Source organism: Amyelois transitella, chromosome Z (assembly GCF_032362555.1).
Source record: "Amyelois transitella isolate CPQ chromosome Z, ilAmyTran1.1, whole genome shotgun sequence".
In the NCBI taxonomy this organism is placed as follows: Eukaryota; Metazoa; Arthropoda; class Insecta; order Lepidoptera; family Pyralidae; genus Amyelois; species Amyelois transitella.
Genome location: NC_083535.1, coordinates 7759723 through 7774006, shown reverse-complemented (window position 1 = coordinate 7774006; position 14284 = coordinate 7759723). Strand labels below are relative to the sequence as shown.

Here is a 14284-nt window from a genome sequence, read left to right as displayed (position 1 = left end):
CGATAGATGATCTACAGATACGCTGTCCACGATCTTAAGACACGAAAAAGGAATGACAAATTAAAAATTTACTTACAAGAATAAGGGCTGCTCTTGTCGCTTTCCTTGCAGCTAAAGAAGTGTGGTGATTGGGAGCAGGATGCAGCTTGGTGAGTAGAACACGGACCACGTTGATAAGAAACACTGCAAATAAAGTTCTTCAGCAAAATAAAATAATGTTAAATATTACGAGAATATCAGCTCGGTGGTAATAAAATATACTTAATAACAAGTTCTAAGTGAACTTGGAGGAACGATGAATTAAAACACATTAACCTTCCCCTGGACTCCACATTTAAGTAACAAGTATTTGAACAAGACCCTGGCGTAATTCGACTCACTCACGTCCCGTGTCCTGCCCTTGCGTCCCTCTAATTCCCCGTTTCAGGTGCCCTCATAAATTAGCTTCTTTAATGTGCCTACAGACGTGAGCTCTACAAATACAAATTGCGTTAACATGACACTTCATACGTTTGTCCTTGCTTTGGGCTCAACTATGTAAGAAGAAGCAAAGGGTCTGCGTAATAACAAACAATCCTATGTTCTTTAAGAAACCTAGCTTTAGCTGTACCAAAGTACATCTGAAAAGCTTATCAAAACAGCGAAACACCTGGCCCACAAGTTGCCGAGATCCATATTACCTCAGTGACAATCAGCTTTTTTTGAGAAATGGTTATTAATTTTGGCCTTTTAATGTATTTTATTTAAATATTTATCCATGAATCACGATGTATAGGCGATTACAAATGCGTAGATTATTTCGTAGGAATGTAAACACATGAGTCACATTATATGCTCAGGATTGTACATTTATAAACACATAAATACAGGAAAGCCAAGCTAGAGCAGACAGTGATGACGTCAGGTGTTTCATCGATTCTCTACAATTGACTACAATATTTATGAGGTACATTGAATTTGTCTGAACTGCATTGAACATTAAGAGCATTGTTATTAGGATCACGAGTGTAACTTGCTAGATATATCGTAGTTTATGTTTATTAAGAGTATTTTTAGAAAGTAGAAACTCAATTCTAATAGAGAAAAATAAACTGATTTGAGACTGCCATATTTTTTAGAAAACACTAGATAAATCTAACGACAATGACTGTCAGAAACCATTTGTTACGATTTAAATGATTTAGCCATTTACGACTTGTGTTTAATACACTTTCATAATTTAGACAGAAAGGTACGTATGAAAACTTACTAAATACGATTCTTTATAAGAGAAAAGGTCAAATAACCACTTATAGGCTTCCGTTTCAGCACTAGTCATAACTTTTATTTCAACAGTCTTTAGACTTTTATATGGTCTGACTAGATTAGAGAAAATTATTTAGGTAGGTACTTATCCATATTAATGTGTTAACTAAACTGTAAGTTTCTTTTATAAGTAAAATCATGTTGGTATCTACTAATTATAAAACACGTAAACACATTAATATATTGCTTATAATATAAAGAAAATCGGTGACAGTGCTAAGGTACTCCATTTAGTCGCTTTTTTACATCACACAGAACAAAAATATAAGTATTATATTTAATACTTTTCTATATGATCAAAATAAAGATTATTTTTTTCTTTGGTGGTAATCAGAAGTAATGTTCGATTATCGTTATCAGGCTATAAATATGACAAGACAAAATTAGTCTACTCAGACGGATTATTGGATATGCCCACTTACCGAAGGAGGCCACTAGAGAAATGACAACCGGCACGGTAATGATCCAGAAAGCATCACTTTGGTCCATCCAGCACCTTTAAACAACGTAATTTTTTTAAGTGTAACTCCTGATAATGGTTTATATTTCTTATCTGCAATAGTCGTTGAACTGAATTCTACACGATGTTGTGTTATAGTTTACGAGGCCTATTTTCTAGCTTTGCCAAGCGGTAAACATCGAATTTCAGCTTCAATCAGTAAATTGTTATAAATACACTGATATGAACTTGGTGTATTTAAGTCTTTTAAACATAAAGATTGAGTTCACTCTTAATACTTGTGAATATTGAGTTTTTCCTCGTAAGGCGTAAAGGCATGATATGTAGGTATGTTACTGTGTTGTACATAACTTTGTACTATAGTGTTTAGGATTAATATTTAGTTTTTAAGACTGAGTTCCGGGAGGGTTACCCACCGCTCAGTGGCGCCAGGCGTGTTGTAGCGGACTATCGCGTAAACTGCCACGATGATGAGAGACAGCCCCCAGCCCAGGCAGACGAACCATCGCATAGCCACCTCGTCTTTTACGAATACCTGAAAATATCTCAATTTTAGTTAAAGCATTTATAAATAACTGATTGACAGATTATGGAGCAAAACTATAAGTACTTATATTTTTTTTTATTTTATACATCCTTATGAAAAATAATTTATAATTTATAGAAACATACATAATAATATGTAGACACCAAATAAATACTTACTATCCGGGCCAAGGCCTAATCGCAAGTCTTTTACCAGACGACAAATTGGCCTTATCTGTTCATCCCTTAATCAAAGTAGTAAAACTTGCTTTTATATTATTATGCCAGTTCCTCTTTCCACAGAATCAGCAGTATATAACTTTCACTAGGCATATAAAAAGCTGCATGAATTTGCATAATATCTTCCCTCGCTTTACCCAAGCGCGCATAATGCTTATGAAGTTATAACATGAGCCCACAGAGCACTGAAGAGCTGGCTGGCTCGATGCCTGCACTGCTCTGTTCACGGGTCGTTGCGGCTACTTTGAGCTATCTTAGTTTTGGTCATAGTTTCACTACGTGACTATTCTGTTTTAAAATTACTGTTTCTATAAAAGTTACAAAAGTTGTTTTCCACGTAGCAACAAGTCATTCTATACTTAAATCTTTTCACTAAGATGAACGAAGCTTTAAAGTCTTTTCAAGATTATTAGGGTTTGTCTTTTCCGTAAAGGATAAAGACGTAATGTTTGAACTGTATTTCGCTTTAATTAATGGCAAAATTTATGTTTTTCTGATGCGGTATAATGTACTTTCAAGTTTCATCCAAATTGTAAAATAAACTTCTTAATACATTTTAGAAATTAAAAAGGTAATTAAACAATTCTAATTCCTGTTTATATTGATATGTTTTTGGAATACTCTCCAGGAAAATTTTATCTTAATGTTTGTGATACATTTTGTTGCCTTCACATCAACCTATATTTTCACATCGAACCAATAAATTATAGAAAGTTATGAATGTTAAATTATTCCATTTAACATTGATAACTTTCTATTATTATTATTCCAGATGTGCGTTAGATTTGTCCTAAACTACTCTGTTGTGCTGTGGCAAAAGTATTTTGTAAAGTCGAGTAAACATATAAGTGTGATCGTTTGAGTTACATATAAGATAATTAATCTAAAAAGAAAAAATATTGAATGACTAATTGTAAATAAAACTTAATTAACTTTTTATTTTGTAATATTTTTTTTGGTAGGTAATACCTAGCCTGGTCGAAATTATTCATCTTGGAGAATAGAACACCTGAAAAAGAACTCTTATAACCCAACCAAACTACGAGAATTATGGAAATTGAACGTAAGTAAAAGTCGTCAACCTGATGAGCATTTTCTGTCGACGTCGAAAACTCGCGGACGACATCATGTCTATACTTTTATACTAATAGTATAAAGTGGCTTTGATTGTGTTTTGTTTGTAAGTGCTAATATTCAGATATTCTGAACAGATCCTGAAAACTCTATCTCTGTTATAAACATACATTATCTGCGAGTGCTAGTAACTCTCAAAAATAAAATAATGGACACTTACAACAACGAGGGCAATGTGAAGATGGAGCCCTTCGCAAAACATCCAGATGTAGCTGGTCACCATGAAGTAGTTCGTGATGATGTGCAGTATTTGACACCATTCCTGTTTTAAACAAACTAACAGGTAAATATCAGATCAGATTAATATGAGTTGGTACAAGAAAGAAACAAGCATGGCGTATTTTTAAACCGTCCCCAAAGTCTATTATATGTAAAAAATTTGTATGAAAAACCGCTGCATCGATTTATATCGATTTTGTTTTAGTTTTAAATGCCTAAAACTATAAGATTCCATTTTGCGATTTGTTTATGGAACAGGAGTCGTGGTTAAACAGCAAGTTTATTTAAAAAGTAGCAAAATGTACATGGCGTAATCTTAAGTACCTATCTCCATAAATCACGAATTTGATTAAATTAAGGACATTACAGATTCTATAGAGCATCGTCAGAGCAAAGCATATTTCAAGTAGATAATTGGATTATGCGAAATTAATTACACCGGCCAACGGTTTCTCTTTTAAATGAAAACGTGGACATTTGAACAGTCACAAGGTATCAAATTACTGAGAGAATGAATTTTGAAATTAAAGCACCAGTTCTTAGTAGTACATCACCTGCTCGGTGACTGATAGAGAAATCCCCAGGACACACATGTTTTTTAAAAGGAATTTAATATATAAATATGAAACGTGATGGTCCCATATTCGTCACATCAAGTACTGATAATGAAAACTTAGAAAAGGAGCTTTTAATCTTTCAGCCATAACAATTGTTTATAATATATTTACTTCCTAAAACTTCAGTCATTAGCTTTTTAGCATCTGATAGTAATATTTTTAAGTGGGATGTTAATAAAATGTCTATCAGATATCAAGTCTGCAATGACTTCATATTATTAATTATTTTAATTATTAAATACCTCATTGTTCTGGACCACGTTGACCCTGTTGACGACGGCTTTGTACCAGACTATCCACAGGACGTTGTTGAGCGCGAACGACGTAAACAGATGAATGTGAATGCGAATGCGTGTACATTGCAGTGTCCTGGAAAACTTCTTGTGATAATATCATTCTTATATTTTATTATGTCTTCTTTCTCCTGGTGTTAGTCCCAGTTTCATTCTCACCTCTCCCGGCCCGGGCTTTTTGATCATGAACCTGGATTTAGGCAGGTTTCTACACTAAGCCACTTCCTTCTTCTTCCGCAAACTATACAGGACAACCTGACCCGCTTACTTATATGTTGCCTAAATGTGCAGGTTTCCTAACAATATCCTCGCAATTCTTTCCCTCACCATAAGAACATCAGATTGAGTTTTAAAGAAACTGTATTTTATTATATATCATATCGAAATTGGTGATGATTGTATTGATTGCCTGTAGATAAACTTGATCTTCAATTTGTAATATTTTCATTTTCAAGATTATGTGAAAACAAAGTGGGAGATGCCTCCTATTAAGAAAAAAAATTATGCCTGTTAAGACTTTGCTCTTTCTTAACTCTAAGGTAATAAATAATGCACAAATTACTGAACAAACGCTACATGTGTATGTCTGTCTGTTAATGTGGTTATAAAGGTAGAATGGGTGATTATTATGAACAGTCTTACCTAAAGTATACAAATATGATAATAGAGAGTAACAAGGCTGCGACGGAAACTGAGTATCCTGCTATGTAGATGTTGTTCACTGTGTTCCGGAACTGCGAACAATAATAGAAGATTATAAGGGTTGCTTAAAAGTAAAACTTATGAAATGATAAACACCAGTTACAATAATCTTGAAGGTAAACATCCCTCCCATAGTTTTGGTTTGGTAGCAAAGGAAATAGTATGTGCCAGCAGTATTACTTCCCGCGCGGATTGTTAAAATTAATTAAGAAAAAGGCTTAATTGACCTGCCACTATTACTGTATATCAATCCATCACTTCACGCAATTCATCTTAACTTGGCGTTCAAGTGTTGTGCCTTTTTGCATCTTTTTGCTTTTAGGGCAAAAAGGTGATACGTATGTATCTTTACTTCTATTTCTTTACTTTCAAGGAAAATACTTGAAGTGTCGTGAGGCGCGACGACTCTAGAAATAAGCAGATTACTGCTTTAACGACAGCATCATCTATTAAAAATAGCTTAAGTGGAACTTTTTCTGTTTGACTTAGGTCTTGTATTGTTCTTGGATCTTTACAAGTATTATTTACAAAATATAGTATCGTTGAGTTAGTATCCCGTAACACAAGTCTCGAACTTACTTCGAGGCTAACTTAATCTGTGTATTTTTTCCTGGACCTATACAAAAATCCTTTTTGAAGCTAGTATACTAACATTGATATACTTAGGTACTTTTTACATACCTATATTGTCACAATAAATTGTTATACTTTAAATAATAGAAACCGAAAGGACATCACTATATCAACACTGTTAATATTAACAACAGGTTTAAACAACCTTACAAACTTAAACCGACAACTATTTCCGCAGTGAACTTTGCACTCACAATTTTGTATTTCCTCCCCCAGGATCTGACCTCATAATCTTTGCAAACAATCAATGTAAGGTATACTCTTGTCATAAATCGATAAAGTTTGATAGATGGCATTGTAATTAGTTGATTGACTAACTTTCCTGTGTATGGGAAGTCCGAGCTCTATTTTCCTCTTAACAAGATCTTGTTGCTATAGGAACTTCGAGATCATTAACGTATCTCAATTAAAACGGGGTTCAATCTTTGGGGAAATATGACGTAAATATCAAATTTTGATTAACTCCTTCCGTTTAAAGAATAAGTAAGGTCATTATTATATTACTTTAATGTTTCATAAAATTAATAATTTATTAATAATAAATATACCTAACATTGAATAAAAATACATTTATGCATTTGAAGTTAATACATATAAATAACGTTTTTATTCCTTGCGAGGTAGACAGAGCTAACAGTCTTGAAATGACTAGAAGGCCACAGAATTATGAACTTCATACCTAAAGACAAAAGAATTTACTTAGGTACTATTTAAATTTACCATGTGTTAACCATTTTTACCTTAATAAAAATAATTTTTATTTTGTTTGTAACCGAAATTAATTGACGAGTTAATTTCGAAATTTTAATCAGACACAGCATTTATAAAAAAATACTATTGTTTATTACAAATACTGTGTTTAATTAACATAAAGCTAATTACTTAACAAAAAAAAAAACGTAATAAAACGTAAGTCTGTACCCAAAAGGTTTACAGTTACAGGTTATATTTTATTTATTTTCCGAAAGTGTCTCGCGGAGGCAATTTGGAAGCCGACGAATGTAAACATCGTAATGACTTGTAAATGATAGCGGCAAATTGAGCGAAAAGTAAACTAAAGCGATAAAAATAAATCAGGCTGGTTTAATTGATAACATAAACAATTATTCAGTATTCAGCTTGAGTTCTCTGAAAAAATATTATTATTATTAATCTCAGTTTGAGCAAAATGTAACTGACAGACTTTATTGAAATCGGTGATATGTACGTTGTATGCAATATAAAATCATACCAAACTTTAAAAATCCGTGTAATACCAAGATATTACAGTCATATTAATGTGTATATAACAACCGATATTACTAGCATGAATACCTTTCAATAGATAAATGTTCACAAAAAATATTCAAAGATTTGAGTTCCTATTTAAGAATTGGAGCGAACTACCGTGTTGGGAGTCTCCGGCATGATGGATTGTTCGAGAAAGAAATAGGCTCAGCGAGTGTGACTGACGCTGATGTTGTCCCGGGACGTTTGATGTGACGTGTTTACTCACGATCGAGAACGATTCTTCAATATCGAAGGGTTATGATGCATTTTATCGTAAGTTACGAGTATTTTATGGTCTATGCATAAAACCTATCTAATAAGATGATATAATTGTATTAATTTGTAATAAGTATTTACAGACTAAATAAATTTATTATACAATTTTTTTTTTACATTCAAATGCGGTTATGCGGCTAGGAGGACAATAAACATGTTATTCGAAATAACCTGATTGTTAAGTTTTTCGGTATATTTTTGTATCTTTTGTATATATTAGAGTGAATATAAATTGTTAGATGTGTTATTTTTTTTAATATAAAGGTGAACCAATTGGGTAGGGATCGTTATGTGTTAAAGGTTTGTTAAAGTAAAACTTGCCAATTGTACGCGATAAAGAAAACGTAAGCATTATTTAACAAGGTACAAAAAAATGAAACCTATTATTATTACGAGTATGATCGAATGAAGGAGAAAGTCAAGGTATTGTTAACTTAAAACTTTTTTCATATAGAAATGAAATATACACTTATTCAACAAGGTTCAATATTAAAAGAAAATATTCAACTATAAACTGGAATATAATTTCTATTCATTTGTAAAATATTCTACGAGTGACTAGATTCACAGAGGAAAGAACTTTCGGGTTGAGCGACTTGTTTTTTATGCTCTACTAAATATTTTTCTTTTCATTTTGTACAAATGATTTATGAATAAGTAAATAGAACAAAGTTTTTAGTTAAAGAATGCAAAAATATAAAGTAATTGTAAAAAAATTTTATGCTAAAATTTTAAGACAATGTGCTGTTTTTGGCATAAAGTTAACATTACCGCGTTTAAGCGAATTATAATTCATGTCATTTAAATTAATCGGAACTAATAATATGAAGCCGTTTGTTCAGACAAAGCCACTTTCTTGTCCTTTACTTACATTCAAGTCCTCCATGTCCACACACGTGGTGTAGTTCGTCCACGGCGAGGCGGCCTCCGGGTGAGTGAACCAGGTTCCGTTCTCGGTGCATCTGCAACGATACGAGCAACCATTTATCACTCTCTTGTTACTTTCTTGCCTCATATATTTTGTTCCGTGCTGTTTACAAGACTTATTTACCGCTTATTAAGACATAAATTAGTATAAGTAATTCATGTAGTGTTACTTATCTTACGAGTTCAGATGAGTTTTTGTTTTAACTTCGGATGAATCAAGTCAAAGTGCCGAAGGTATTATAAGATAAGTTGGAAAAGTTTTTGGACAAATATGTGTGACTACATAGGTACTTAGACCCGAAGAAATACTATTTATAGTGAAAGTGCGTTGACAAAGTTTTGTTCTAAATAAAGGCGAGCCTCAGGTAGTCATTACATATTTACATATTTTTATTTTAATTCAGGGGGACATTTCCCAGCAATGCAAGTAATATTGACTCCAATTACATTAAAACTATTAGTTTTAGAAACGAAAGGTTTTAAATCTTTTAAATAATTAAACGTTTTGATGAGAGCTTAACTAATATAGGTCCACTTGGTCTTAACTTGATTCTACAATCATCTTAACAGAGAAGTAAATTTTCCATAATACCTCTAAGCTATGTTGCAGTAAAACTTCTAGACTACAAGACCACCACATCAGATTTATTCAACTGCATAGTGGAAAAATCTGAGAAAGTTTTGTAAGTTTATATATCAAGAAATTAGTCAAAAGAGGTTTCCTAATATGTTTTACATTAAAATCATGAAAGTGCATATCTTTAAGTTGTCTTTGTGGCGATCAAGGCGAGTTTAATATAAATAGACATTTTAAATGAACAGTGTGTTTACATGAGTTGTGATTTATGTCATAAATTATTTATGAAACAACGTGTAAGTGCAGAAAGTTGTCTATTCAATTATTTCGAAGTTAACAAGATGCAAGATATAATGCATTAAGCAAGCAACCAAGAATAGAAATACCGTAATAACAGGTAACTACGAGAATATTCAAGAATGTGTGGTTACCGGCACTAATAGAAAAAAGTCTACCTCGCAAGAGATATAAACGTTATTATATGTTTGTATGTATATTTAAGAAAACTCATCTATACATATAATAAAACAGACAAAATATTTTTATATTTTGTCTGTACATTAATATTTTTGTCTGAATCCATTTCAGAGGGACACTTAGAATGAATAATAGAAAGTAAAAATATTTTTTAAAAATTTTTTTTCTGTCTGTCTTACTTTATGATCACCATTATCTCCGAAAGTACTGAACCGATTTACTTAAAACTTTCACCAATTGCTTTAACTCAGAAAAACATTTAAAGTTTGCCTGCAAATAAGTTACGAAATTCAAAGTCATTTATCATTGTACGACAGCATTATAATAAATACCTATAACATATAAATATAAGTGAAATCAGTTTGATAATAATATAATAATATCCTGGTTTTACCGCAAATAACATACGTAATTCTCACGTAAAAATATTTTGGTTTGTTAGTCTACTTTATTGGTCAAAAATAATTTACTCGGTAAGGTCGCATACTTTTTTTAATATTTCAAATGATAAGAATATTGATTTATTTCACATTATTGTACATTCAACTCGAAATTTACGCGGACGAAGTCGGGTAACAACTAGTAATACATATGTAAGATTTTACCAGCAAACATCGTACATGTAAAATTACTGTTTTGATATGTATAATCTCAGATTGTAGTAGTTTTAAGCACCTTCAACTATAAACGGTAAAAACGTATTAAATTTCAGCCAAAACTGCTCTTTCACTTACCCGTTGGAAAGCGGCAAGTAACCTGAAAAACGTGCTCACCCCGCCGTACCGCGACCATATTTTTGCCTATACAAAAGACTTCAATAATTGGGTCGAGAAATAACTTTAGTGCTCTGCGACTGTACCTCAAAAGTAAAACACGAAATAATGAAGAAAGACGTTAGAATTACGTTTAGCTCATAATGTTGCCATGCCGTCACAAAGATAAGGTATTTTTAAATAAAATATTGCCGACGCTCGGTTTAACCACTTGGTCTGGCAGTAATGGCCGCGGTAGGATTGAAGCCAGGCGTTCGAAAACAAATACAGTGTACCACTCGACCCGAGCGCACCCATTAAATTTGCTTTCTAAATAAACATTCTACAACTTTTAGTAGATAATATTATACGATATTATGCTCATATTGATTTCTTTACTATACTTCTTTGGGAGGGCAATATTTGTTCAGTGAATTATTGATGGAAAATTGGAATAAATATGAATAGCTAAAACATTCACGTGAGATATTAATAAGATATGACGCTCATCTTTATCATAATAATCAGTATTCGCTGTTGGAACTCTACCTTCTGCCAGCATCCTCCTGGTGCAGGTAAATTCCGGTCGTATTCTAACATTTATTTGGAGGAACTCAGGGTCGAACTTCTGCACTTTGAAAGAGGGATCATCTGTGCTCTTGATAATTAACTTCTACGCACATGAGAGAATCACCTTCTCTTCCTCTAAGGTTATCAGAATTTTGAACGATTTAACTAAAGCTGCTGTTGCAAAGATCCGGCATGCGAGTGTGCATTAACCATTCAATGTAATGAAACTGATTACTTTTAGGATGCAATGAAAGATTATATCACAGGAGAAACACGCGACTAAGCATAATTATCTAGCTATAGCACCGAGTATGTAGATTATAGGCTTACGGCAAACATGTTTGTGTGTTGTTTGCTGACCATAAATTAACATCGAAATGATAGAGAAGCCTAAACGAAATTTCGTATAGTGGCAATAATGTTTCAAAAAAGACGAAAACAAACGTACATTGATCAAATAGTTTACGTCCTGGTAAAAAGGAGGAGGGCCCAAAATCGAGATTGAAAGATGGCAGTGATCAATATGGATGAAACATAAAACTATACTTACAGGGATAGTTGCAAGTGAAACGATTTTGTCTCTGTCTTTCCCTCCGAGAAAGAAGCGTGATAATGTTAATATGTTGTTGAATTAGTTGTTTTTTTTTATAAAAGCAAGTATTGCTCAGGTGAATAAATCATTTTATAGGTTAAGCAAAGTAATAGAGTGCTTCCTACCCTTATAACGCTAACTTCGTATGCGTAAAATCACTTTAGGTAATATTTCTTGTTCTAGGAAACTTACACCAGTTACAAGAGATCTAGGAGTATCTCCAACATTGAACAATGGTTAAAAATATTTTCATTCATTTAGCGTGATGCTTTAAGAAATACAAACAGAAGGATCAAAAATAAAAAGAAAAGCCGCCAAAAATAATAGACTTGAAGGCTCTCAATAACGATTTTATGATGTTACATTTGCGCATATGCATAGTGAAAACTTCTATTATATAGCGTTGTACACTTTTTGTGATGGGTAACAAATGATAAACTCGCGTCGGGACACGTTAACTGATCGTAACGTCGTAAACGCCACGAAACTTCGTAAGACTGTTATACAATATTGGATAAGAAATAATGTCAATGGGTATCAGTTACATTCAATATTCAAGGCTTCACTTCTGCTGGCACTGTCGGAAACAACCCGTTGTTTTTCTGTAATGGTAGGTACTATAAAATATAAAGCTCATTTGACAAATGTTATATTTTATATTTATTTGTAAAAGCCGAAGTAAGTCAGCGTTGACCCGAGAATCGAATACAAAGCGTAACAACGTATGAATGAGGCGTCTTTGCAATTTGCAGATACTTATTAGATTCATCTCAAAAGGTCGGTCGGCAGACCCATGAATAAACCAGTTTATGAACACTCTCCTGAAACAACCATGTGAATCCACATTGAAGGTTCCATTTATTTCGTATTTTTGTACAAATTTTATTAAAGGCACTTATAGAGCCGAAGAAGGCTTTTATTTTCTCTCGTTTTATTACGATAATAATAATGATTTAATAATGATTTTTATAACCGTTATTAAAATTATAATAATCGATATTCTGAAGCGAAGGAAATATGCAGAGATCGTAGCAAGTGGAAAGAGGTAGTCTCTGCCTACCCCTCCGGGAAAGAGGCGCAATTTTATGTATGTATGTATCGAGATTCTTGCGGTAGGATTCTTGACGTACAGTATAAATGGGATTCGTCTTACAGAAATCCATTATTAAGCCATGCAGTAAAAGTGGCCTTCAAGCCTTGTTACTATTTATTTATTTTTATTCAAAATGGAAACAAGTTAATATGGGTACTGCGAGTTCTGTCTATGCCTTAAGGTTATAAAAGAATGATATGTGTAGATTGCTGTTGACCAACAAATACAAATATTAAATTTCAAATCTCTAGACCCAGCGGTTTGGGCTGTGCGTTGACATGTCTGGTAATCATTCAGTCAGTCTTATAAAGATAAGGACAGGAAATTATCCGGCGGTCTTTTTCTTTGTAAGTACTTATCAACAAGTTGTTAGTTTTATCTGATACGATGCCTTAAAGAATGTTGTGGCAATAATTATGTATATAAAAAAAAAAAATAACAATGAGACAACGTACAATACGTTTTTGTTGTAACCTAGATTGAACTTTTATAATCTGAACGAGGTCCTGTCCTCGGGTCGGGTGTCGGGCAGACTCGTTGAGTTTGTTATTAACATGGAACAAGACTGACGTCTACGGGTCAATATAATTTTGACTCATAGATGTCAGTTTGGCCATTTAATATTTTGCAGTCTACAGTAGTATGTGGAGTTACAAGGTCCGACTATGTGATGAATACAATTTATTCTATATATAAATTAAGCGCTATCCTTTGCACGATATCAGAGCCGCAAGTATTCCATTTAATATATGAATTTTTAACTAAAACACTTACATTTTATAAGCAAATCGACGGGGGTCGAACCCGACGACGAATTCCGGGCAAGGCTGAAACACAGTAGTGGCGGCCGGCGTCTCGTCCCAGCAAGTGAATCCGTCGAACGTCCGCGGGCACGGCGGGACATCCTCTACAATATTAAATACCTAATGATTAAAATATTTCCCTTCTTGCAAACGAGGTTCAAGAAAAAGGGTTAATCAAACAGTTCAAATCCGTTTTGATCGATTATGCGTAAATATATGAAAATCTTTAAAAATATTTCGATATGCTTGCGATGAAAAAGTGCCAAAAAGATGTTTGTGAGTCAATGAATACCTACATTCAATTCATTTAGTAGGTAATAAATACCACATGTAATTGTACAGTAGGCGTTTTCTTATTAGAAAATAAACGAACAGTTGTCAGTCATCGGTAATAAAACCATTTTTATATAAATTTGATCTATTATTATTATTCCTTCTTAAAACTCATTGTGTTATATTGCAATGATGGTAAAAAGCACATTTTCTTTAGTAATAAATAATCACTATCTTATGCTGAATCGATTAGTTCTTTGTAAAGTGATACTGATGAAATATACCAAACTATCCAATATAATGCTGGGATTACATTCGTACAAAACCAACATATCCTTTAAAGTGGTGATTCAACCCTTTAAGCGCATTTTGTGGTCGCGTACCTCTCGTGTCATTCATTTAAAACTCGTACCTAAATGCGGGGTTGAAATAATTTGGAGGCAAGCTTGGTCCTTTGTCTCGAATATACCGTCGCTGCGGGAATTCATATATGACGAAGCCACTCTTTAAGTGGATCAATTAAATTGTTATAAGAGCATTTATTTCT

General features: G+C 33.1%; 1 protein-coding gene across 11 annotated transcripts in view; it reads right to left on the bottom strand.

Annotated features, from left to right (window-relative positions):
- Positions 1-14284, bottom strand: part of LOC106133955 (calcitonin gene-related peptide type 1 receptor) — a 31048-nt gene that overhangs the window by 6302 nt on the left and 10462 nt on the right. For all 11 annotated transcript variants that reach the window (XM_060953555.1, XM_013333862.2, XM_060953557.1 and 8 more), the window contains 8 exons: positions 13436-13568; positions 8545-8635; positions 5436-5527; positions 4743-4869; positions 3825-3926; positions 2182-2300; positions 1728-1801; positions 77-183 (listed from right to left, as the gene is read on the bottom strand). In XM_060953555.1, the coding sequence (XP_060809538.1) occupies positions 77-183; positions 1728-1801; positions 2182-2300; positions 3825-3926; positions 4743-4869; positions 5436-5527; positions 8545-8635; positions 13436-13568 (845 nt within the window). The remainder of the gene's footprint in view (positions 1-76; positions 184-1727; positions 1802-2181; positions 2301-3824; positions 3927-4742; positions 4870-5435; positions 5528-8544; positions 8636-13435; positions 13569-14284) is intronic.